At 36.8% G+C, this 27,511-nt stretch overlaps 2 protein-coding genes across 4 annotated transcripts in view; both read right to left on the bottom strand.

The window, feature by feature from the left end:
* Nucleotides 1-4,153: 4,153 nt before the first annotated feature.
* slc17a6b (solute carrier family 17 member 6b) lies at nucleotides 4,154-20,068 on the bottom strand. The gene is made up of 12 exons (XM_051115663.1): nucleotides 19,430-20,068; nucleotides 17,750-18,005; nucleotides 17,035-17,153; nucleotides 14,998-15,112; nucleotides 13,580-13,667; nucleotides 13,175-13,261; nucleotides 12,706-12,848; nucleotides 11,239-11,388; nucleotides 9,195-9,327; nucleotides 8,948-9,058; nucleotides 7,081-7,208; nucleotides 4,154-6,753 (listed from the first exon to the last, which is right to left on the bottom strand). The coding sequence occupies exons 1-12, from the start codon at nucleotides 19,513-19,515 to the stop codon at nucleotides 6,412-6,414; spliced, it is 1,758 nt and encodes a 585-aa protein (XP_050971620.1). The 5' UTR covers nucleotides 19,516-20,068; the 3' UTR covers nucleotides 4,154-6,411.
* A 1,030-nt stretch (nucleotides 20,069-21,098) lies between these two features.
* ano5b (anoctamin 5b) overlaps nucleotides 21,099-27,511 on the bottom strand; it is a 33,162-nt gene continuing 26,749 nt past the window's right edge. For 2 of the 3 annotated variants that reach the window (XM_051115324.1, XM_051115325.1), the window contains 4 exons: nucleotides 26,158-26,363; nucleotides 24,514-24,716; nucleotides 24,321-24,426; nucleotides 21,099-22,987 (listed from right to left, as the gene is read on the bottom strand). In XM_051115324.1, coding sequence (XP_050971281.1) covers nucleotides 22,757-22,987; nucleotides 24,321-24,426; nucleotides 24,514-24,716; nucleotides 26,158-26,363 — 746 coding nt within the window. In that variant the 3' untranslated portion in view covers nucleotides 21,099-22,756. Of the gene's footprint in view, nucleotides 22,988-24,320; nucleotides 24,427-24,513; nucleotides 24,717-26,056; nucleotides 26,364-27,511 lie in introns of those variants that run through there. The other variant, XM_051115326.1, reaches the window with a different exon arrangement.

The following is a 27,511-nucleotide window of genomic DNA, read 5'->3' as shown; positions in this document are numbered from 1 at the left end:
GGCAAATCTGCAAATATCCTTTTTTCCCTCTGCTGTATATTACAATACAATAGCCAGATGATTATCTCCTCATTACAAACATCATTTTTACAGCTAAATACATTAATAAATACACAAAATGTAAATAGATAGATAGATAGATAGATAGACGCTACATGCTACATGTAGCATGAGTGATTTCTGATGCAAATTAGATTTGAAGTAAAATTTGAAATAAAAACAGAATGGTCTGACTTTAGCTTTGTGAAATTATGCTACATAAAGCACATACATGAAACAAAAACAGCAGACGGATTGAATTAGAGCACAAATTCACTCTCTGACAGCAGGTGGCACTTGGAACAGCAGCGATATACAGCAGCGTTTTCTTGGTTATCGCTGTAAACAAAGCAGCGCTGCTTTTAAATACTACATCAATGCATCATAGAGGGTTTGCACTTATGTCATGATTTGGTTTGTTACCTGGATGTGCGGCCATATTGGCGATACTCGGATGTAAACAACAGCATGGACTGCACTGTAAATGTACTACTGAATATGTTGTTCTGCTAATTTATGCTGTCTAAACCACGGAAAAACGTGCGGGAGCTGCCAAATCATATAGAGAAGGACTTAGTAAGCAAGTTAGCAAGTTAATAGAGGGTATGCATGTGATGTCACCGTCAGCTGGAGTGACTGCGGCTCCGCCCACTGAGTGGCAAAAAGACTGAGTGACAGCATTGGTTTCAACGGGAATGCTGCGACAGAATACACAAAACACCTCTAAAACCAGAACGAGCTTTGCGATTGACTGTACAAAGAGATTTGACAAGAAACCTGAGGTATATTTTTACAGACTGCTGAAAGCTACTGAAAAGAGAAGGAAATTAATAGCTGCAATTCAAAGAAACAAATGGTCTCCAGGCAGCGAAACACAGATTTGCAGTTATCATTTCATGTTAATATGTTAAATTGTGCAGTAAAATCATATCCTATATATTGTATTATAGTATATTGTATTGACAACTCATTAACTAAATATTTACCATCTTAAATTCTGCATAACTGGATGTTTTTAAATAAACACTAACAATGTACGTTTTTCAGCTGGCCGATATATAATATTGATATAAGTGATCACCAGGTTTAGACCAACCTATTTTGTATTTACAAAATTAGTTCACAGGCATCAATATATATATTCACCACTGGATATTTGTGAAATTGTTAGGAACATTATATCAAGTTCAGCAAGTTGTTTAGTGTAAACTGATTATCGTTTGTTTTACTCACGTTTTCGCATCTTCCCTATTAAATCCATTCACGCTAAAGGCTCTTTTGTCACTCAGTCCGGCTAAGGGGGCGTGTCCCGGTGGGAAAGTGACATCAATGCATACCCTCTATAGGTGGTAAAGATACGTACGAGCAGTAATAATTAAAATATTAGCCTAATATTTCACACGTACCTGACCGGAAATAATAAGAGCAAACACAAATGTTGTCAAGATTCTTGCCCTGGAAACCCTGATTCAGTCTGGCCAAACTCAAACAGTTGTTCCTCAGACAGTTTTTTGCACTCTTCTCCTTCATTTGTTATAACTTTTAGCAGTCTGTAGTACTCCAAATGTTTTCCAGTCTGACTGATTAGTACAGCCCAAAACATGACCATTTTCAGCAGCAATATTCAGCAAAATATGCAAGTTTCGTTCGGTTCAGTGTCATTGTTTCCATTCAGCGCCGTCAATATGGCCGTTTGAGGATGTGTTCGAAAAATAAAAAATTGTATACTTTTTAAGCACAAAAGCTTGTGTAGCACAGCCTCTGAGATGCACGTTTACGACACTATGTACTATGGAATCATGTCGAAAGGTCACGCGGAACTACAGACCCAGTGTTTACAAAGCGAACGAGCAAAGACTAACAAAGTGCAAGTACACTGTAAAAAATAAAAAAACAATTTGTTGAGTCAGCTTAAAATAATTTGTTACCCTGCTGCCTTAAAATTTTAAGTTCAGTCAACTAAAATAAGTTTATTCAACTTGAAATGTTAAGTTGTACTAAGTAACAACTTCGATATTTGTGTTTGCTAAATTTAACAAATGGGTAAGTAACCCAGCTGCTATAAAATCTGGTTTATTCAACTCAAATATCTAAGTTGTCACTTAGTATAATTTAACATTTCAAGTTGAATAAACTTTTTTTGAGTTGAAAGAACTTAAAATTTTAAGGCAGCCAGGTTACAAATTATTTTAATTTGACTCAACAAATTGTTTTTTACAGTGTAAGTCAAACGCTGTTTACAAACAAAAAGCTACAACAATGTCGGACAATTCTGAAGTTGTAGGAGAAAATAAGATGGGTTTTTTCGCCATACTCTACCTTTTTGAGCCGGAGTACACAGACGTGTACTTAGATGTGATTCGTAGTAGTGATGGGAAGTTCGGATCATTTTACCGACTCGGACCTTTGAGTCTCGTTCAGCAAAATGAACGAATCTTTTTTCGAGTCATTTCGTTAATTTTAGCAAAATATAATTAAAATGTTACGTGTTACTACACATCCACTGCTTACACAAACGTTGATCACACTACAATAAAAAAACTATAATGTTATAAGAAACAGAAAAGATTAATTCATTGTTTACCTGGGTCTTCAGTCTGATTAGCTCACGTCACTTCTTATCTGACAAATTTTCGGGTTTGAGTCGTTCGTTCATCACGTGACAGCCCCATAAGATGAACGAACGACTCGAAACAGGTGAACTAATTTCTGTACAGAACATAATAAGATGTTGCGCATGTGCGACTGAAGGAATCACTCCTTGAGTCACATTAAATATCCGTTCAAAATGAACGAATCATTCAAGAACGCGCTGAGTGCACGAGCTTTCGTGCTTAAAAAGTATACAAATTTTTATTTTTGCGAAAAAAAATTGCAGATTGTTTCGCTAGATAAGACCCTTCTTCCTTGGCTGGGATCGTTTAAAGCCTTTTGAAGCATTTAAACTACATTTTGGAAGTTCAAAATTGGGGGCACAATTGAAGTCAATTATTCGAAGAAAAATCCTGAACTGTTTTCCTCAAAAAAAACTAAAGACAGAAAGACATTACATCTTGGATGAAAAGGGGGTGAGTAAATTATTTGTAAATTGTTGTTCTGGAAGTGGACTTCTCCTTTAAGGGCCGTTTACAGTTGTTAGAATTAGTTGTGTGTTAATAGTTCTGTACATTGTCCAACCATTAGTCAGAAGTGCATTCGGGTATTCATGACGCTGTCTACATTGCTTAGCCACTTGTACCAAAAAAACCCCTCATACCTTGTGCGTAATTCAAACAGGTTTACCAGTTAAACCGATTTGTCGCCCAGCACTAATAGAAATACATGTCCTACACCAAGGCAAAAATACTGCCAAGGTCACAACCTCTAAAGCTAGTGAGGCCAGTGTCTACCAGTCTCTGGCAGGCGAGTGTCTCATTTGCACCTCTCTTACTGTGGTGTTCTGCTGGGATGTGGCTCTGTCTGAATCTGCAGAACGATTTGTGAGAGGACTGTGGTTTTCATCTGAAAGAACAGGCACAGACGCAACTAGACTTAAACTGTCCATGTCTATGCTGAACAATAGGTCTAACCTAATTTTAATACTTCTGTCAGACTTAAACATCAAATCTTTGAAGAGACTTTTTAATCAGACACTATGGATGCTGTAAACTATGAAATTCTAAACTTCATGTATCTGAAATTTTAACCAAATATCGTTGTTACAAATGTTTTTGTTTGCTAATGATACACAACAGCAAGAGGGCAGGTTTGTATTTAGGAGGGCAGTAGGTTTCCTGCATGAGAGATGCTGATGAGAGACGAGTCTGAACACATCCTCTAAATAGCTTCTAAGTGCAGCCCCTCCTTCCTGCCTCCATTAGGAGGTTTGTGTGGTCAATAGGTTTTGCGGATCTCCAGGGATCCTTATATTGATTTTACTAGAGCAAGGAAAGGGCACAGAGATGCTATATGGGTGACGGATAACCAGTGCTGGGGCTAAAAACAAACATGCAGAGATACAGCAGCTAGACAAAATACTCTGTGTGTGTGAAGACTGTAATCAGAAACCAACATTGCTTACTGTATATCTACAATATTGGCATCAAATCTACGAAAGTAAAACAGCACAGACAAATAAATTTTGTTATAATTTTATATAAAAAAGGCTATATAGAGCATTTCAATTTCACATCAACATACCTCTCCATTTACAGTAACACAGCAAAGGAAGCCATATACTCACACTTCACTCTTAGGCAGGAAACAAGAATAAGGTACCTCAACATCATCAGGCAAATTACTGTCATTTTTGAAGATTTTGAATACCTTTACACACAATCCTTGTGTCGCTGAATATTGCAACAGTAGTGGGAAAATGCAAGGAGAAAAGAGGAAGGCAAGGGTGCGCTTCTCTAGCCACAGACAAAACACAGACCAGAAACAAAGGGGAAGGACAAAAAGAGAGGATTAACGTAAAGGATACCCGACAACAACATACTCTCAAAAAGCAACCACTGGCAACCATACAGGACGACTACAGAGGTGCGGCCACCTGCGGAGCTGAGGACCCCGGTATGAGTTTCACACAGGAACCAGCTGCAGGCGGCACTTAAGAATCATTCTCTTCTGGTGAGTGGGTCCAGTGCACAAACTCTTCACAGTAAAGAGAGTTGCGCTGGACTCTGCTAAATCTAAATATATTTTCATATGTATATATATATATATATATATATATATTTTAACAGTAAGTAGTTGTTTAATCTGTTCTCTTTTTTAATTGTCATCACAAAAACACTTAAACCAAAATTAATACAGTTAAATGTCCTAATGTGTTACATATTTTTGAATGAGTGACTGCTAAGTAACTGTTACCATAGATTTATTGCTTTGTACATTGAATATGGTTATTACCTGCTGCTAGGACTACACCAGCCCTTTGCACAGGTTCTCCCTTGTTTTCTAAATGGAAACTTTCTCTCCCATCCCAGCTAAAATCCCACACTACAGGTTACCTTTGGTTAATTGTGCAAAGAAATTGACAAATCAGTAACAGTTTAGAAACTAAAACAATGACGACATTTGTAGAAAAACAAAAACAGTTTTGACCCATGCATAACTAACATTCACAGATGTCAAAATGGCATGGAGTTAAAGGAATGGCATGGAAATTAAAGAGTCCGTAGCCTTGACACACTGTGCTTTTGCTTTTTGTAGGTCTTGCGATTCCAATGATCGAAAATCGAACCCCTTCCCAAGTTTCATCTATTATTAAACAGCACCGTCCGAAAAAATATATATATACGGATACGACTGAAACATCCTGCTGAGCTTGAAAAAACACTTTTGTTGCTTTTATTTCATCGTCTAAAAAACTGTGCTTTTTCTCTGCAGTGTCAAAGACTGAAGTTCTCTTTAATCTCTCAAAAACATGATTTACACGATGAACGAGTAACACATTATGAGGTATAAACAAACTCGCTTTGTTGTGCTGTTAAGTTACATTGTACAGCTCTCTCAGTGCAATCAGAAAAAAGACAGTGGAAACCAGTTGTTTGGTTGAAATTCTCTACAGCAGTATTTCTCCATGAATGACTCCAGACAGGTTCATTACTCGAGCCTCGGTTCTGGAAGCCAGTTGCCTGACTAACTCTACAGGCTTCTCTATGTTGCAAAGGCTCGGAATAATGGGGTGAAAAACTCGGTTTCACAACATTACACATGATTGCACTTGAAATAAACGTACTCTTTTTTTAATACACAGAACATTTACAGTCCGCCAATTTTGATATGTAATATCTCCTTTGTATAATTGACTCATTTAAATGTAGGATTTGATCATTTAAATTTGTGCAAACATACAACAATTTTTAGGTTTTTACATGTTAATTAATAACCTTTTTTTCACAGACACTACAAAATCTACAGTGTGGGCATATATTTTTTATCTTGTGTTGTATGTATAGTGGCTCCAAGAAGTATTTGGATTGTTAAGTTACACTTAAAAATGCAGAAATGTCATTGCATTAGATTAGATAACAAAAAAGCATTTTTTAAAGCAGGTTTGATGATATATCAATATATTATATATATTATTTTATATATGTATTAATATATAACTACACACACACACACACATATATATATATATATATATATATATATATATTTATTTATTTATTTATTTTTTTTTTAAGTCACTTCAAATCGCAAATTTGTTGAAGATTGCACTTGTGTTCTATTTAATGCAATTAAATTTTTACATTTTCACTTGTGGCTTGTGTCTAAGCATGTCCAAATACTTTTTGCTCCACTGTTTGTTTATGTAAAGCTGTGTGCTTCATGTGTGTCTGTGTGTGTGTGTGTGTGTGTGTGAATAGTGTGTATTTGCGAGGTCTAGGAGTAACCCCCACCCTGCCTGTATCCATAACCCCCTTCCTCCACGCCTTCCTGTACATACTCCTCTCGTTTATCCCATCCTTCTGCCCATCCACCGTTCAACTGCGTAGTGGCACCGTAGGTTTTGGCTGGACCTCCCAGGGCACCGTAGCTCTGGGTGATGTCCCCTGTCTCCTCAGCCAGCTCATCTTCATCAATGAAGCCACACTTTTCTTCACTGGTCTGCTCTGGATCTGCCCACGGCTGCTTCTCCCCCGAGGCGAAGAGGCCATAGAAGATTACGCCGCCGTAATGCACCAGGGAAGCGATAAGAAACACATACTGCCACTCTTCTCGGGTCTGAAAGGAAGAAAGAGTTGTCAGGAATTCATTGACATAAAGAAATGTCCTGGGAACTGCAAGAATAATGCATGAAATAAACATAGCTGGTAAATCCTGGCACTTTTGGCAGTGCAAAACGGGTAGGAGGAGAGATTTGAAAATGTGCCACATAAACCTTTTAAAATCATATTTCAGAACAGAATCAAGATAACAAATATGCTGTGCTTCTCATACGATGTTAGTGTCAAAATCTTCTAATCCACTATATCAGTATCAGTCATTCAAGGTATGATCCATCCAGTTCAAACAGAATTTAGAATGTAAAGAAAATCCTGACTTTCTTACTTTGTGTTTGGTCATGGCACCCACAATGAGAGGACACACCATTCCCGACAGAGTTCCCACTCCATTAGAGATTCCCATGAGGATACTGGCATAGCGAGGAGCGATGTCTAAATGATTGACATTGAAACCTGATGGGCAATAAAGGTACATTTTATTAACATCTGACAAAATTGAAACAACTTTGTAAATGATTATCCTTTTTTGTTTTTGGAATTGCATTAAAGGGACAGTTTACGCAAAAATGTAAATTCTGTCATTAATTACTCACCCTCATATTGTTCCAAACCTGTAAGGCCTTTGTTCATCTTTGGAACACAAATTAAGATATTTCTGATGAAATCCGAGAGCTTTCTGACCCTGTATAGACCACAACTACCACATTCAAGGACCAGGACGGTAGTAAGGAATTTGATATGCGTGTCAAAGACTGACACAGAAGAGAAGAAATTGTTGTCTGGGTTGTTTTCTTTGCACACAAAAAGTATTCTAGTTGCTTCATAAAATTAAGGGTGTACCACTGATGTCACATGGACTGTTTTAATGATGTCCTTCCTACCTTTCTGAGCCTTGAACATGTCAGTTGCGTTGCTGTCTATGCAGGGTCAGAAAGCTCTCGGATTTAATCAAAAATATTGTAAATTGTGTTCTGAAGATGAGTGAAGGTCATGGGTTTGGAACGACATGAGGGTGAGTAATTAATGACAGAATTTAGATTCTTGGATGAACTATCCCTTTAATTACAACAAACAAGGGTTATTATTAATAAATTAAACTGAAATAAAAAAGCATTTTCATTACTTCAAATAATTATTTTTTATCTCAGCTAGTTGACAGGTCAACATTTGTGACCCTGGACCACAAAATCTTAAGTAGCATGGGCCAAAAATACATTGTACGGGTCAAAATTATAAATTTTTCTTTTATGCCAAAAATCATTAGGATGTTCCATGAAGATATTTTGAAAATTTCCTAGCACAAAAATATCAAAAATTAATTTTTGATCAGTAATATGCATTGCCAAGAACTTCATTTGAACAACTTTAAAGGCAATTTTCTCAATATTCAGATTTTTTGATTCCAGATTTTCAAATAGTTGTATCTTCGCCAAATCTTGTCCTATCCTAACAAAAGCATACATCAATGGAAAACTTATTTAATCAGCTTTCAGATGATGTATACATCTCCGTTTCAAAAATTGGACTCTTATGACTGGTTTTGTGGTCCAGGGTCACAATTATAATTTTTCGTCAAGCTTAACCTTAAGTACTACAATAACTATACTGAATAAAGTAAAACTACAAACGAAAACTTAATAAAAAAAATAATAAAAAAAAGACAAAAGTACACTAACCCTAACCCAAAATGATTAAAACTCCATAGTATATCAGCGGTACTAAAATAACACTGCAACAAATAACACTACAGAATGACATTCCTGTTGTACAATCTGTGCATTTTTGTTCTACATCAAGGGTGCACATTTTTCAGTATCTCTGACATGATGTTGGAGATTCAGACTAAAAATAGAAAGAGCAGCCATCTTGTAGAGCGGAGGAGTCTCTCGCCCCTCCCTCATTGAGTGCTCTGTCTAGATGTGCTGCCTGTGAGGCTGCTCTCAAGGGACAGTGTGTATGAATTATTTAAAAAGTCCAGCAGAAAGACTTATTCCTTCCAAGCTGCAGCTGAGAAAGAGCATTCTGACTGATAAAAGGAGAGCGTTGTATTTTGTCAGAAATACGCCATTATTTGCTGTTCCCTGGCTGTGGATGGTTGCTTTTTATTACTGTTTTTTCTTGTCATTGGGTATAAACGGCAGGTTTGCATCGCAAAAAATTAAATCAGACAAAATGTTTCCCCAAAGACTTGCCTGATATTGCAAATCCACTGAAGCCAACAGCCAACACAAGAAACGAAATGGCCACTCCTTTACTATGCGAGTAACCAACCACCAACAATAGAGTGGCCTCCATACCAAAGCCTGTGAAAGATAGAATAATGTGGATAATCAGCTCACTAAGCTAAAATGGACAGTTATTTGACTGCCTATATTTAATAGCCGTATATATATAGCCATATAGGAGCTGTATCATTCTATGTGTGTAGGCTGCACTCACCTCCGCAGTTCATGATCTTCCGAACTGTGGTAGTAGACAGGATGTTTTTGCTACGAAGGAAATCGGCTATCTGTCCCCCAATGGGTACGATAATGGTCATCACCAGATGGGGCAGTGCTGACAGCATGCCAACCTGAATAAGACAGCAGCCATCAGGCTCAGAAGCATCTTTTTGAAAACACACCGCAGAATGAGTGCATTAGCCATTGACCGATGTTAGTTAATACTGTGGCATTTTAGGATGTGGTTAAACCACAGAAAAGAGAAAAAATGTCCAATTTAAATCCAAAATAAAACATTTTACTTAAGGGTTTAGTTCACTTCCAGAATAAAAATTTTCCTGGTAATTTTCTCACCCCCATGTCATCCAAGATGTTCGTGTCTTTCTTTTTTCAGTCAAAAAGAAATTAAGGTTTTGAGGAAAACATTGCACAATTTATTTCCATATTGTGGACTTCAGTGGTGGTTAAAATTTTGTTCTTAATCCTTAAATGCATGAGTGTTTCGCCAATCACCATTACATATTTGGGTCTTTAGCAACCCGGACCTATATATCTAGCATGGATGGATCTCTAACTGCTGCAATAGCAAAAAAAAAAAAAAAAAAAAAAAAAAAAAAAAAAAACTGTCTTGATATTTTAGGAGCAATTGTAGAAGAATAAAATAAAGCATATTTCGTTACCTTTTGAAACTTAGAAGGGTTCAATTTGAGCACAAGATTGCACTATAGCAGTCAGAGCACACTTCCACAGTTCATTCAGCATCAGGCTCATATTCGCGATCTCAATCATATTAGCAAAACTATCATTTTCAATGACTTCAAAGTCAATATTTTGATCGCTGGCAGCTTATTCACCACATGCACCATCAAATGACAGTGACATTTATATTTTATGGCATTACAGTAATTGTTCTGCAGTAAAGCCATTCAAACCAATTCAGTTTTTGCTAATAATATTCTTTTGTTTTATACCTGTGTGATTATGAGTGAAACGTCACGTCATTATTGTCGATTAAACAGTGCCACCTCAAGGAATAAAGGTGAATTGCATACATTAAGTCATCAAATATTTAAATATTTAAAAAAAAGAAAAAAAGAAAAACTTACACTAATACACACCTCGGGTCTCTAGTGACCCTATACACTTTATATATATATATATATATATATATATATATATATAAATAATAATCAGAAAACAGACATTCTTTTAAATGTTATAATTTTTTCTTGTTATATTGTTTATAATGAATAGATAGAGGAATACTAAGAAATCTGATGTCTAACTTTTAAAAAAATGGAGGGAGAGGGTAGTGAATGACGTGCCGGGTCGCTCGAAGTATGCGTTTAAGGGTTAAAAAGCATATGCATTTTTATTTATTTATTTATTTTTTTTTTTGTTAGAAAACGACAATCATTTCACTAGATAAGAGTCTTTTGAAGCTGCATTGGAACTGTGATTTGGACCAGTTTTCCACAAAAGCATTAATTTAGATAGACATGAACATCTTGGATGACATAGGGGTGGGTAAATTATCCAGAAATTTTTATTCTGAAAGTGAACTAATCCTTTAATTACAATTTTAGTAAATACTGTATATATCTGATAAATGTCTCCAAAAAATAGAACAAACTGACATGCAAAGATCAGGTGCAAGGCATCACCATTAGTGTGTTAATTCTATAACAAGATGTAAAGACATGACTGAGGGTTTAACACTAGGAAGTGAGAAGAAAAGAGCAAAATGAGATGCAAGCACAGACTTAAATCACCAATAAATGATTAATGAATAATTCATCATGAACTATTCACAATGAATAATTCATCAACCTATTTCACACCTTAGGGAATGACAAAGGTCACCCATTTACTGATGCACACTGGAATTATAGACAAAAATCATATGCAACTTAGATACTAAGGCTAGCCATTTTGACCTAAATAAAGCTTTGAATGCTGATTACGTAAATATCAATTATTCAGTTTGTATGAAACAAATGCCAATTTAAATGCATGCAATATAAAAGGTAAACTGAAATTACCTTGCTAATCTCAAAGCCAAACACCTCTTCGAAGTATGCAGGTTGGCTGATGAGCAGCAAGTAGAAGGTCCAACTCCTGCAGAAGTTGGCCACAATGATTGCATAGACAGGCATGGATGTGAAAAACTGCCTCCAAGGTGTCTTGAATTTCTGTAAGAGGAAGAAGTAATGCAGCATGTGGAGTGAACTGTTACAGCAATACACATACTGTTAATCATTTTATCTGACATGTCAGGAATGAACATTTTTGATTCTTTGTCAGCACAGATGTACCCTGAGAGCACATGGCATTTAGACCAAAGTAGACCAAAAAATTCTTACTGAGACAAAATGGCTGACTGATTTTTTTTTATAAGATTATAGACTTCTCTGATATGCCTTTGTTGGTACTTTAAACTCATTAGATTTCATTAGATCATGTCCTCATATAACACCATGGTGACAAAATCACCCTGTAGTGACATGACTGCATATATCTGCCTCAAAATCTATAAGACTGCAATAAGGCACATATTCAGCTATGCCTAATATTTACAGTGTAAGTATATTAATAGACGTGTGATCACCGCCTTTCTGTCTTCTCACTGTTTTCTAGACATCCTGACAAAATTTGCTTTGTGCTTTGCCTATTTACTTTCTATAATAAACTTTAATTAATCTTTATAATTTTACTACAGCAATGTCTTGTTCACAGTAACTGCAAATGATGGGAAGAAAGACATTCGAATGAAGCAGAGAGAGAACCAGAGGTTTGTCTTAGCTCCCGATCTTAAAGTCAGCATGAAATTAAGTTTCACCCTGTTGTTTTGTTTTCTAAACGAATACAATAGATCTTATGTTTCATTTTTTATTGACCTAGTAATGCATAATCAAAATGCATAACCAGACCTTCCAGTGAAAATGTCATACTTCTCTCTGGTGGCACATTTAGGACTTCTCCAATCATTTATCCCACTTAAAATGCATCCTAGCAAGCCTGTGTTTTGTCCCTACATTTTTGAAAGCAACACCCACATCACAAAATCCAATCAATACAACAACAGATGCATATTTTTTGATAACATTTTACACTTAGATGTCACAATACAGGCAGAATAAAAGATATGCTTTAAAAAAATTAAAAAATTTGAAAACAAAGATTTTCCCAACCTTTTTGAGAAGTACACTCTCAGTGCAATGCACAATTTACTCTGTACTCTTAACCTGGACAACCTTCCAAGGCACAACCATAGTACAAGTGAAACAGATTAGTGTCAACAAGCAATAAATGAGCATTAGAATTATAGACAGTTCTAGAGTGGTGGGTTTGCATTAGAGGGAATGTTATTCCATTAGTCAAAACATCTTTTAAAAGAGGACTTGAATCCTACACTCAAGCATTTCCTTCTGAGCTTTCCAACCCTACTATATCCCTGAGATTACACTGCCTATCCAGACAGTGGAGCGAAATAGTTTGTGGTCACTCACTTCTGCAGGACCTAGCAGCTTAGCGCTCTCGCCGATACTCTCCTCAATGTAGCAGCGTTCTTCAGGTGTGATGGTAGGATGTTCAGCTGGGCTCTCATATGACACCAAGATCCAGAACATGTACCAGAAAATCCCAAAACAGCCTAAAGGGAAACAAACAAGATGTTGGTTTTCAAAGAAAACATCATGAAAGAGGTAGACAGGAAGATCAGCTGACTGAAACTCATATAACTAACTGGATTACAATTCATTGGTTTCCAGACAGGACGTGCTAATTTTTGGCACAGTGACAGGCAGATTCAGTGTCGGCACAGAGGATAGACACATGGCAGCATCAGAGGAAAAATCAATACCCAGCATCAGTGAGTTAATCCATACTACACTTACTAAAACACACTCATCAAGACCGTTAAGCACACTCATACACCATAACCATGGCTCATACAGTATGCACACAAACCATTCTTACCATAGACATAAAAAACAGATGACCAGCCAGTGTACTGCACCAGGATCCCAGCTAAAGGCATGGCAATGACAGCTCCAGCGTAGGAACCTACAGAAGAGGACAGGAGGAGTTTACATCTGAAAGGGATAACTTTAAAAGATATCTCTGAAATAAATTGCCTTCAAACAAAAAAGAAGCTTTCTGAATGCCTCGAATTCAGTTGCTGAATATGTATTAAAACAACACAGGAAATTACAGTTCATGCATAAATAATGTTTCCAAGAATTCTCAAGGATAAACAACAAATGCATCTTTAAATTTTAACATGGCACTAAGGTGGCAAATAAACAAATATAATGACATTGGTTTTTGTTATTATTCACTAAACTACTATTTAGCTTTAAAAGGAATAAATACAGAAATTACCACAGAAGGAGGTTGTGGCTAGACGGCTTCTTTCCAGTGGAGGAGCCCACTTACTCCAGATCCCATGACAGGCTGGGTAGGTCACACCCTAAAAAAACAACAATACACATCAGTTCTATAAAGTGTTCTAGAAATGTGCTGAAACAAAAAAAAATTAAAGGATTATTTCATTTCCAAAATAAAAACTTACTGATAATTTACTCATCCCTATGTCAACCAAGATGTTCATGGCCTTCTTCAGTCAAAAAGAAATTCCAGGATTTTTCTCCATAGTAGACTTCATTGGGGATCGACAGATTGAAGGTCCAAATTGCAGTTTCAATGCAGCTTCAAAGGGCTCCCCATGATCCCAGCAAAGGAATAAGGGTCTTATCTAGCGAAACAAAGTGTAATTTTCTAAAAACAATTATGTTTATATACTTTTTAACTACAAATGCTTGTCTTTCACTAGCTCTGCGATGCACATGCGTGTCTTCACACACTGCGTAATCACTTTGGAAATGCCACGCGTGGTTAGTTCTTCATCTGTGTGCTTTGGTTCAAAAATGTAGGGTAGAGTGAAAAACTCCATCTCATTTTCTCAACTTTAAAATCGTCCAACATTGGTATTTTACCTTTTTTTGTAAAGGCCGTTTGACTTGCTTTGCATGTTCACTTTGTTAACACTGGGTCAGTACTTCCGCCTACGTTACGTTGTGCGTGATTACGTAATGCGTGAGGTTAAGCTAGTGCAAGACGAGCATTTGTGGATCATTTCTCTAGATAGACCCTTATTCCTCAGCTGGGATCATGTAGCGCCCTTTGAAGCGTCTTTGAAACTGCAGTTTGGACCTTCAGCCCATTGGCCACCACTGAAGTCCATTATATGAAGAAAAATCCTGTAATGTTTTCCTCAAAAACCTTCATTTCTTTTCGACTGAAGAAAGACGTGAACATCTTGGATGACATAGGGGTTAATAAATTACCAGGAAATTCTGGAAGTGAGCTAACCTTTTAAATTATATTAAGTAATCTTAAGCAAAAGTTTGAGTTACAGTATATTGCATAAACATATTTAATGCACATGAATACAAAAAAAAAAGAAGAGGATTATACATTGTTGACATGATGGAAGTAATCTAGTTGTCTATTTCTCACACACAGGCACAAGTGCCTCTACAGATCAATACATTCGTACTAAAGACAAAGCCTGGGTTATTACTCTCACAGGATTATCCTCAGGCCATAACTGATTGTTACAGGACTTTGGGCTTTTCCCAGTAAGAATTCCCACAAATGTTTTTTTTTTTTTTTTTTTTTGTTTTTTGGAAATAAACTACAAAATGCAAGTGACCAAATGTTAGATAAATACCTACAGAGGATTATGGCATTAGATCGTTATTATCAAACAAGCACTTACAAATGAGAGAAAATCGTACCTCGACAAGCCCTTGTAATATCCTGACGAATATGACGCAACCATAGTGAACACGTGCAGCTGAGGGGATGAACATGTTCAGTGTGGATGTGAGGAGAATGGCTGCGCCAAAGACCCTGAATAAAAGATGGAAACATGGTTGAATTACAGACCATCGAAGTACAGAATGTAACAGAAACTTGAATTTAATTATTTCCCGAGTTTAAGCCTATAACCGCTATAACCCTACACAAATTCTTTGTCTTTAAGAGAAAATAAACAGTCGTTTATATACCAAAATTTCATGTAGGCTACAACTGGAAAAAACGAAAACAGCAACAGGGATATTGCTTTTGGTCGAGCGGGGTAATGCCAGCACTGCCACAGAGGAAATATGGCCTTTCATTTATTTCCAATTTTCCTCCGGTCTTGTAGAGTTTGAGACCCCCTCACCTCTCTCCTCTCCCACCGGCACTCGCTAATCGGATTGAGGGAGTTCTCCAGCACGAGACTCGCTGATTCTATTAGATCTCAATCATGTCGACCAATAGCCGAAATATGAACTAAGAGCTATTGTATAATTTAAAGTCCAGATCTGACGTACAGTTAACAGACCTATAATCAACAACTGCACAGCATTTTATTATAGCCTTTTATTATAGCGTTTTATTTTCTACGTTCATTAATTGTTGGCCAGCTGTCAGAAAAGATGTTTTAGTGCGCGCAAATTGTATAAACATATTTGAAGCTACCGACATGGCAGTTTTATTTTTTGATAAATTGTTGTGTGATATATGAGGTACGGCGAAACCCTCTGGCAACATGTCCGGGGCTGGTTGCCATGCCCCCCTCATTGAGCAGATTAGACACGGTTCCCCCCGGGATCTCATTAACAGGTGGAGAATGCCCCACAGACCCGCTCCCACAGTCTAATCCTACAACTCACACGACGGGTCAGCGTTCACTCTGCCACTCACACAACACTTGAACGCTTGAATAAAAATAGTATTCCGAAGGTTTGTATATTATATTATATTATATTATATTATATTATATTATATTATATTACAACTGACCTTGGCCTTCAAATAAGAACGTGAGAAGCAAATTAGGCTAACAGGTTGCTTTGGACGTTTCCCAAAAAGATCGTTCCCTTTTATTTGTTGAATAATGAATAAAAAATTATTTTACAAGAAATGTCTGCCCTTACAAGAACTGTAAAGAAATAAAATTCGGTTGAACGTTATCTAAATTAGCTCCTCCCATCATCCCCTTCTTCCTCCAATGACAGGTACAGCTCCATTCCCCCTATGAATAATCATCCCTTGTATAATACAGCATGGCAAACCAAGCTTGTTACTGTGTAGAACTCAAGGAACGCGAAGAACGCACCACGTTTCTCTGTATGGATACATACAATATTTGCAGCTCGAATTTGGAAATACCAATTCGTGACTATCACTGTAATCATCCGCTGTTTATTTCAAATATTTATTATCGCATTGTGACTGAGGCTTCCTCTTTAACTCCTTTTACATATAACAAAACAAATAATTCATTCAACGTCAAAAACGAATTTCTTTTGACAAATGCTGGCGAATTTTTCCCTTACGCCCATTTGAACGTGCCAGCCTCGGTAACAATAAGCGATTCACCTGCTAGTTTGGGAAATGTGCGTGACACCATCTTTAAATAACGTGTGACGTGGATGCAGATATTTAAAAGACTCGGTTTGCAACAATAGGGATAAAAAAAACTGTAATCCGCAAGAAACTAAAATAACATCAATATAAGCCTATAATTTAAAAAACTAAATATTATTCTAGAATATTTATTATTTGTATTTTTAAATAATTCAGTTAGCCTGCTCAATGTTCTTTCGTTAACATTAGCTATATTTTAGCTATTATGCACTATTTTCTATTGCATTGTGGAAAATTCTATACATCAAATGGGATTTTAAAGACATTTATTTATTATTGCATTATGAGTTAATACTACTATTACTACTACTACTACTAATATTCTGAATTAATAAATATTATATTTCGGGTTTTACCTGTTTGCCGCCAATCTAGAAGAAATGTATCCTCCGGGAATTTGCGTCACAATATAACCCCAGAAAAATGAGCCATGAATCATTCCAACAGTTTCCGGGTCCCAGTTGAATTTTGCCTTCTAAGGGAGAGAAATAAAAGAAAATATAAGGTTTTAAATCCTCTTAACGGCTTGAGACACTTAAAAATGTGAATATGCTTAAGCTAAAATGCACACGTTTCTATAGATGTCTAATAACAGGTCAAAATATATATAATATTGGCTATAATGATATATAATGATAACATTCGTTATTTGCATTTGGGGGGGGGGGGGGGACTTTAATTTTTAAAAGCCATAACAAACAAAATATTTATTGATTACTGTGCACAAAAAAATAAAATGACAAGAGCGCAGGATTAGTTTCCAACTGAAGAGTTAATCAATTTGAGGCCGATGACATTCAAGGTCAATTTTTTGCATGAGTAGCCTACTTGTTTTCAATATTTTCCAAGCTAGCAGTGGTGCATCCACTAAGCCTCTTTCCAACAAACAAGCGTTTTCAATTCCGTACCTTTTTATTTTCCGTACATTTTTTTTGTCTGCAGACGAAGTGTAGCCAATGTGCATTCATGTGTGTGTGTGTGTGTGTGTGTGTGCACGCTGTTGAGGGGTGTGTGGGGGTGTCACGAAGCTGACGTGAACATATAAAATCCAAGCGTGCCAGGCGCACAAACCTCTTTGATGATGATCTTTCCGTTCAGGTGAATGGTGCTGTTGTTCACCATGCTCACTATGGCCACGCCTAAGTTGCACCGAATGCCGAAGGAGATACAGAAGCCGAGGCCGCTCATTATGGCAATGATGTAGCGGCGTGGAAGTCCAAAACACGTGCAGTCGCACAAAGGTGCCTTTTTCTCGTTGGACTGGGCAGGCCGTCCATCCTCGGTCAGTTCAATGTTCTCACCAGGTTTTTGCCGCTTTTCCAACACTCTGCATCAGTCAGAAGACAATTGTCAGACTCCTAACTGCATAACGACTACAGTCCAGAAGAACCAGTTAATAGGAAATTCATCAAAGACAAACGAAAAGATTTCATTTTAACATTTAATTCAATTTACATTCCCACCAGTAGCCTACTCTAATATGCAAGGCCAGATTCAGACTATAGTTATTGAAATGGCCTACAGAAATAGTTCACATAATTCTTTTCTTTTTTTGTTCACCACAAAGATTTTTTGTTAACTCCACATAGGCTTCGTGTGCTGCTGTAAAGCGCACTGTACCGCATTGCAGCATTCCCTTCACCTTCACCTTATTTACATTCACACTGGCTGTAGGTCCACTGATATTTGTTAACTTCACTAACACGTTACTAATATTATTATAAAAGAGCCGTAAGGAGAGTTACTTGCGTACATTTATTTAAAATTAGATCATGAAAACCCATTTTTAAGATAAATTCTATAACTTAATGTGCATCAAAATGTAGCCTATATGTTTGTATTAAAATCAATACATTTCATTTCAGACATATCAAATTTCCTTTCATAAATAACATCAGCAAATGTGACGGGAATAAAATGCATTTAGTTATTTAGTTATTTGCATATGCAAAACACATAAAATTCACATTAACTGCATTATAATTGTCAGTTTATTTTTGAAATATCAGATAAAACGAGATAATGTCCTAATATTCTGGAAAATACCCAGAGACTACAAAATGTCTATAAACAAACGAAAAAAAAAAACGAAAAGATGAGATGACATCTATTAAAGCTAGTGCTTGGGAAAAATGTGTTCTCGATTTTGAAAGAACAATTCGTTCGATGGTCGAGGCGGTCGATTTTTTTTTTTTTTTTTTTTTTTTTTTTACTCTGCTCATAGATTTCAAAGATTTTTTTTTTTACAAGACACACGCACAAAATGGCTCAATATAAAGGTGCATTAAACCAACGTGAAATAATTACGTACAAACGGATTTTTAATATGATGTAAATCGTGGTCTTTTTTTGCAGGTATTGTGGGAATTCGTGAATGGTCTCTAAAAAAGAAGTTGCACTCAAGGGAATCCTCTAACTGAACGATTACTATTCAATCGTAAATGCATTTTAGTCGCCGGATTACAATGACAACCTTCAAAGATAGGAAAACTCGCATGCTTCCATCCCCTCCTCCCAAGATTATACAGAATTACATAATTTTCTTCACGTCTCCATGAGGCGTGACGCCAAAACCGACTGGGGAAACTCGTTATGGAATAGACAAAACCAGCTGCAAATCTGTGATTTTTTGTTCTCTTATAGTAGTTGGAGTATAAACATATTTTGAGCCACAACACAAAAACACAAATGTAGGCCTATTGTTTTAAAATAGCCTAACTAGATCAGTTTTACAGTGTTAAAATATCTTACTTGTACACGTGCCCCAGTGTCTTCCCCGCTAGTTGCTTCAGCCCCTCTTTGCTGGGTACAAAACCAGGCTCCTTCGGAGTCTCCATGTCTCCAAATGTGATAATCCCTCGTTTTTCCCGGTAATGTTAAAGTACCATGTCACAGTGTGAGATGACAGAGCATACCGGACCGATACCCAGCGGATCAATGATTCAGTAAGACAGATGAGGAAAATTCACGACGGTGTTCACAGAGCGAAGAAGAAAAAAAATCCGCCTACACAAGAGAGATATCAGAAGTGGTCTGACTCTGTCTACTCATAATTATAAACTCATAAACTGCCCCGCGCGCGATAAGACCACGCGATGCCATCTCAGATTTGAGATTTTTAACGAAATAATGTGCGCTTTAAATTGACGGAGTTGGAAAAAAACGGAACGCACCTATGGTTAATTAAGATGAAAAAAAATTAAAGGTGCTCAATTCCTTGTCTCGTCCTGTCACTTTTTCGCTGCAAAGCGACACTTAAGTTGCTTTAGAAGGAGGTGAATGGCTTTCAGCACCAAGGTCAGCGACAGTCTCGCGTTCAGAGCGGCGAGAGATCCCGCCGCCACTCCTTTGCCAACCAGCAGTGCTCTGTGCGAGAGGCGGATCACTCCCGTCAGAGTGCCAGCAGCGGTTCGCTGTTTTGGGAGGGGTTAGAGAGGGCGGAAAATGTTCACATTTCATTCACACTTTCTTTGATTTTGTCCTCAAATTATCTGAATTATGTTCCACCTGCGACAAATGATAGTTTTTCGATGCGTATGTGACGGACACGTGACCTGACTTTCGAAGTTTCTACATTTGTGCTTTAATGCCTATTGCTTGTTTTCCATCAAAGGCCGTGCAAGCCTCCTGGGGGCGGTGCTATGGAAACCGAATGAGGGGTGTTTCCCCCCTCCGAGTGCGTGTGCTGGTGTGAAGAAAAGCGTATTAATAATTCATACACATCTCGCGGTCCCCCTCCCTCTTTCTGTAGCACTGTCCTTCACAGAAATAAATAAATATATATAACAGCTATTGCATGTCGAATTCGAAGCCAATACAGTTCATATGCCAGCTAGTCAGTTTTTAATGGTTGACCATAATGAAAAGGCCATTTTTATAAGATAATGTAATAACGTATTTAATTATTATTTTGGTATCCTGCTAAATCACATACCTCTTTATAGGAAAGTAACTGCGACGCGCTGCGTTTTTGAAAGCGTCACACAACAGGTAGTCGAAAGCGCGCTTAGTGAAGCGCAGACGCCCTCTTGTGTTCATTTACCGCGTTCGCACAACAACCGAGGACGCACAACAAGTGCTAAACACGTTTAAAATACTTAAATCACTTTATTTTGGCACGTTCTCGTCGTTGGAATGCAGACAAGGATTTGAATGATTATTCATAAATTATTCATGCAACTCCTTCTGTAAACATTTGTAGACCAAATAAGACGTCCAAAAAACAAAAGACATATATATGAGTATCATTACGACAGTAGGCTAATTAAGGCAAAGGCATGTGACATGTTCTCAACTGGACACACTAAACTAAGTGAATGTCTTTTTAAAATATTTTTATAATAAAAAGATTGTCACGTTTAACGTAGGGTACACATATGGGGATTCAACTTTGTTTACAAGTATAGTAACAGTATTCAGAAAGTTTCTGTAAACTGTATTTGTATTATCCATAGAATATTGATGATTTACAGCCAAAAAACACTTGACAGGCTAAAAATACATATATTGAAGATTTATAACATTTGTGAATTGAAATGAACAGGTATGGCTCACAAAATATGTAGTTAAATTGAGAAGACACTTAAACAGAAAAACTCTTGTGACTTAATATTAACACATTTGCTTGTTATCAAACATGAATAGTCCCTGTAGAGGATGGTTGACTGAATAGTGAATAGTGTTGATCAACAGTGCTACACAACGTATTAACCAAACGTCTGAAATGTTGATGGGGCAAATCAAAACTTTTAAGTTTAGCATTATAGCAGAGGACAAGTGATTCAAAAATGTGATATTATTTGTCCTTTTGCATATATACACCATTAATCTTGACATGTATGGGACTCTCTAAAAGCCCAATTTACTCAAATAATTTGTCCCAGCACTACAGTAACATCAAATGCAGTTATCAGAGTGACCGAGAATCAAAAATCCAAACTAATAAGTGCATTTGTGCAGAAATCAGTTACAAACAAACAGTATAATGAATAAGACTAGTGTTCTCCTAGTCACGATGACAGATGAGAGCTAATGTTCAGTCAGCCTCAGATATGCGACATGTGCAAACATTAACAGACTCTTGCAGAATGAGGTGATGAGAAATGCCTTGAGTTTCTGATTTTTTGAAGTGTCAGAAAAAACACAGCAAATCATTATAGAGCTTAATCTGGTAAAAGAAAACAATCCTTTCAACCAGATACGATTATGCTGAAGCAATAAATACATCCTTGAAGAAAATAATAGTAAAAAAACAAAAACAAAAAACATTACATTTTAATGTTACACAGAACAAAATGTGTGTGGGTGGCAAGGTACAACATTAATTAAAAACAACAATAATAAAATATAAATAATATGTGAAATATGATAATACAAGCACTACAGAAATGATGATGATTTTCTTTGATAGTTATTCAGCTATCAGTGTTTCATAAGAGAAAATACCACTGTTGTGGTATTCATAAGTGGTAAAAATCCACTGGACAACACCATATATTAAACCTGACATGCCCACAAAAAAATCTGATATATCTGAAAAAGAAAGCAAAAAGCAAACAAAAATGACAATACACTGTCTACATGTACCTCTTTCACAGTCAGACAGGGCAAAACATGCAGGTTACTTCTTCAAAAAAATATGTAATGGCAACAAGCTGGACAGACATAAAAGCTTTTTGCCTTCTAAAACATTTTCAACCTTTTAACGGTCATAAATGATTATTCATCAGTTAAATTCCCAGCAGCTTTCTCCAAAGACAACCTGAGCAGCAGCAGGCCGCATTCCAGAGGGTTTGGTGCTGAAATCTCTGTGATGTATCGCCAAGCCTTTCTCCACTGTAAATGTGCAGTTATGCAAGTGCACTCTTGAAAAAAAAAACAGAGGAAAGCAGCACCGTTTTCCCATAAACCTCAAGCAGAAAAAGACGGCGCATAGTTCTTTATAAAAGTTCTGGCAGTTGTCTGGATCAAGGCAAACAGTTTTTGCCTAATAAATGTATGAAGGGTTCCTGAAGATACGATTCCTCCATGCTTTGAAGTGTATAGCACATTAGAGTAGTCCTGAGGGCTCAGGGATATTTAAATACATTCAGAAAGCACCTGGTGTTTACTTGGACTAGAGGGCAGCAGTGAGGCGGTTTCTGTGGACAGGCAGAAACTCTGGCTCAGCTGCATCTTGAGTTTCTCCACTTCGTAGTTGTGCAGGTATTCCTGAACCAGAAAGCGTTCACGCTTTATACGGGCTTTCACTTCTGCCGGCACATCTGGAATCAGCCATGCCACGAAGAATTTCACCACAAATACGACATGCTGAGAATGGAGGAAACAGAGAAACAGTCATCATGTGTGCATAGAACCAAATTTCCACATCTAAATTTGTGTTAAATGCAAAGCAAATATTTATGCTCATATTGCACAGAAATATTTGAATGGTAGTCTAAGCTTCAACTCTCTTAAGATTTTAGCATGGTAATGGATTTAATGTTAATGTATTTGGTTTTGGCAGAATAGATCGGCTATGCTGCTGAATTGCAGCTGCGGTTGATTAATGTGAAGTTTGGTGAAACATGAAGTTTGATTGGCTGAGCTACAAGAACTACTTTTTCCATGTCAAAACCAAATATAATGTTGTTGTCAGAGTAGTTTGTTACAGTGTAAAACATGTCACTTCTTGTTGCCAACAGGGGGCGCTATGACTATAACTGAATATGGGCATGTAGATCTCTCCAGGTCAGGACTCTTATCAAACATGTGAAGTTTGGGGCAGATCGGACATTGTATGCCTGAATTATAACAACTTCCTTTCTCATGGCGAAACATCCTTCAATGACACAACCTTCAGTGAAAACTCAAGATTGCAATTTAATGTCACAAAAGGCTTTAGATTACACTGACCAAATTAGGTGTTGATCTGTTTAAATCTCCAGGAGGAGTTTGTTTAAACACAATGCCTGAAATGGCAAAAACAGCACAAAACTGGCTGAAAAAAAAAAGACTTCCAGTTGTTCTGGACTTCGTACCAGGGACTTTTTTTGAAGGTATTGGTGTGTTACATGTGTCTACCGAATTTCATACAAGTATGTAAAATGCAGCTCGAGGGGCACTTCGTTGAAATTTTATAGGTGGCACTATCAAGCCATTTTACCACACTCACTTCTGAAACCCATATCAGACGAAAAATTTCAACACTTTTGGCACGTGTGCAAAGTTTCAAAAGTTTAAGAGCATGATTAGGCCCTCAAAAATGTGATTACTTTTGGAGAAGAAGAAGAAACGGAGCAATTCCAATAGGTGCTCGGGCCCTAAAAACCCTAGCAGATCTATGCAGGTGGAGCTGGGGAGGTGCTCTAGTGAAATGCTCTAGTGAATGTTAACCAGCCATTTCACCATTTCAATGTAAAGCAGCAAGCTCATTGGCTGAGTATGCAGCATGAACCAATCAGCTTGTGCAAAGTAGTTTAATAATATCACTGTGAATAATATCAGTTTGCATTAACGATCCATCAGCCTGCGCCATGCAGAGTTTCATGACAGAGTCTGGTATTCATTTTAACTGCATATTCCACTATATTATCTCCTGTTTTTGAAATGTAGTTTTCCTATATTGAAATTAGAAGCACTTTATGTTATGCAAATTTCTTACTTCCATAATGATGATGAAGGCTAGCTTAGCAGCCAAGATGTGCCAGAACTGCATTGTGTGCGTGTATTGCTTTTCATGCCCTGGTGGGAATCTGTAGTCCCGATACCTAGGAAAAAAAAAAATTAATTCATCATGCTGGTAATTTAACATATAGATATGTAGGTCTAATATATTTCACTAGGTGGTCACACACCTGCATGTTGTAATGGTAGAGCTGTTAAACCAGGATGGGTTTTCTTCAGGTTCTGGCAGATTAAGTAGAGGGATCTGAGAGATGTTGTAAAAGGAGAGGCTGTTGGTGATGTAACCTTCCATAGTGGCCACACTGCCTGGATGGTATGCGTACAGATAGACCAGGCGAGGAATCATATCTGAGGTGAATGCCATGATGAAAGCCTCAAGTGCAAATGAGAGACAAAAAAAAAATAGATTTTAAGTACGGTGGAAACACTGTCTTGATTTTGCTAAGCAATATCATCCTTTTGTTAAAAAGGCTACCTGATCTCACAACGAATACATACCTGTGGGAACTTTTTCACGAGATGCGAAACATACCAATAACTACACATCACTGCAGTTTCCAAGAGAAATGAACACTAGAGGTGGCAAATCAACGAGCACTTTTAACTGTTTTCGTACACCGTTCTGATTACAGCTCCATATGTTTCGTTTTCCGGACATAATAAGTTTGCTCGGTAGCTTAACCGGCACAGAATTGGACTTAGGATGCGGAATCCTTGGGTACGAATCCTGTGAAAAAAAAACATGACTCATGATGAAAGAGCTGAAAGGTGAGAGATCGAAAAACAAGCTGAAATGGCATGCTTGCATTTGTGTTTTTACGTCACATTTGCTTTTGTTCATACTATCAGGTAGGTTTAGGTGTAGTGCAGATAGTACTTAAAAGAGAAGTTCACTTCCAGAACGACAAGTTACAAATAATTTACTCACCCCCTTGTCATCCAAGATGATCATGTCTTTCTTTTTTCAGTCGTAAAGAAATTATGTTTTTTTGAGGAAAACATTTCTGCATTTTTCTCCATATAATGGACTGATATGGTGTCCCGATTTTGAACTTCCAAAATGCAGTTTAAATGCGGCTTCAAACGATCCCAAATGCGGTTGTAAACAATCCCAGCTGAGGAAGAAGGGTCTTACCTAGCGAAACGATCGGTTATTTACATTAAAAAAATACAATTTAAATAATTAATTTTAAGCTATTTTACATTTTTTTCTCAAACGCTTGACTTGCCTTGAAGTCCTTAAACTCTGTGTACGCTGGCTCAAGACAGTTAGGGTATGCCGAAAAACTCAGACCGTATTTTCTGAAATGTTGAAATGTTTTCCTCAAAAAACAATTTCTTTATGACTGAAGAAAGAAAGACATGAACATCGTGGATAACAAGGGGGTGAGTACATTATTTGTAAATTGTTGTTCTGGAAGTGGACTTCTCCTTTAATTTTAAAACCTCACAGATCATTAGAGTTATAGCGCCACTCAACAGACATTTCAAGTCAGAACTGCGGTGACGCGTACAAAACCAACATCACATAAAACATACCACATGCATGTTCATCAGTTCAGGAAAAAAAAAGGATATTTTTTTTTTTTTTTTTTAAATCGCCACTTAGTGGACATTTCACATCGAATACGTCACAAAAAAAAGCCTTGCGAAAAGTTCCCACATGTACGTTTTTGTCATGAGATCATGTTAACATGATGCTTATTAACTCACTATATTGATAATGAAGTTAAAGCCACGTCCAGTTTCACACAAGACAGCAAGATTACAGGATGACTCAAAATAGAAAGCAGAACAAAACAGTTTGCAATTACATTTGTGACCACGGACAAGATGGCCACCACATTAAGGATTTCTTCCCAAGCTCCAATGTTGCGGGCCTTCGCTGCCACTGGCCTTCTGAACTGTGTAGTAAACTTCCATGCATCAACTCGCACCTCCAGGATGTTGTTGAAGAGGGCAAGGAGAGGGGCCAATGGAAAAGAGGCTACGAAGAGTGTTATGAAGCCAAACTGGATCACTGTTTAAAACACACAGGAAACAACTGGTTTAATTGATAAAAGCACTGACAAATGCTCACAGAAACCAGTTAAATTTGAAGATCTAGATACTTGTCTTCTTTAAGGCTTCTATAATAGGAGCATATTAAATTGATTTATGTCAAATATATTCACTTTTACATTTACATTCAGTCATCTAGCAGATGTTTTTATCCAAAATGACTTACAAATGAGGACAATAGAAGCAATCAAAACCAACAAAAGAACAACAATATGTAATAAAGAAAATTAATAAAAATAAAACAAGTAGATATAATAGAAAAATAGAAAACACTAGTGTTAGAGGGTCGTTTAATTTTTTTTTCAACTTGTGTTCTGTTTAATAAATCAACAGAAAACAAGTTGAAAGAATAAAAATAATAATAGAGAACGCTAGTGTTAGAGGGTGCATTTTTTAATAAAAAGAAAACAAGTAGTAGAATAGAAATAGAGAATTCAAGTGTTAGATGGTCAATTTTTATTCGCAAAAAATAAAAGAAAGCAAGTAGATAAAATAGAAACAATAGAGAGTGTTAGAGGGTCAAGTGTAGATGCAAAAAAAAAATGTGAGAATTTCTTTAGTTTTTTTTTTTTTTTTTTTTTTGTAATTTACCTAAAAACAATAACATAGTAGTCAACATTTGAAGAAGTGGATCAAAACCTTTCACCAAAGTTGTCCTAAAACCAAATCAATACCTGTTCTTGTCTTAGGACAACACTGATGAACTTTCTTGATCCACTTTAAATATTGACTACTATATATTCACTACCATTCAAAAGATTGGGGTCTGTGTTAATACAATATTTGTTGAGTATCCACCTCATTTTTCAATGCGGAAGTAAGCTGTTTTCTGGTAATGTGTTAGACGTCTGTTTCATAATCCACCATAGGAAAATAACGAGAAGAATATTGAAGTACAGTAAACGGTAAAACAGTTTGCACTACAAACCAGTCTGTTCATAATTAAGATAACACATTAAAATAATATGGTAAGACACACCAGTTTGCAATATCAAGCAGCAAAACAAGCTTTTTCTGCAGCTAAAAACAGCTGCAAGTGTATGAGACCAGAAGCCAGACACACACACACAAAAAAAAAAAAAAAAAAAAAAAAAAAAAGTACAAATA

The sequence above is a fragment of the Labeo rohita genome, chromosome 7, assembly GCF_022985175.1.
Source record: "Labeo rohita strain BAU-BD-2019 chromosome 7, IGBB_LRoh.1.0, whole genome shotgun sequence".
NCBI classification, from domain to species: domain Eukaryota; kingdom Metazoa; phylum Chordata; class Actinopteri; order Cypriniformes; family Cyprinidae; genus Labeo; species Labeo rohita.
This window is presented reverse-complemented; position numbering and strand designations above follow the sequence as displayed.

Excerpts from the sequence above, each read along its gene's own strand:
- slc17a6b (XM_051115663.1), bottom strand. The coding sequence starts at position 19,515 with ATGGAGACTCCGAAGGAGCCTGGTTTTGTACCCAGCAAAGAGGGGCTG. Across the intron at positions 15,113-17,034 it reads TCTAGATTGGCGGCAAACAG|GGTCTTTGGCGCAGCCATTC; the intron begins GTAAAACCCGAA and ends TCTTTTATTCAG. Across the intron at positions 12,849-13,174 it reads ATCTGTTTTTTATGTCTATG|GCTGTTTTGGGATTTTCTGG; the intron begins GTAAGAATGGTT and ends GTTTCCCTTTAG.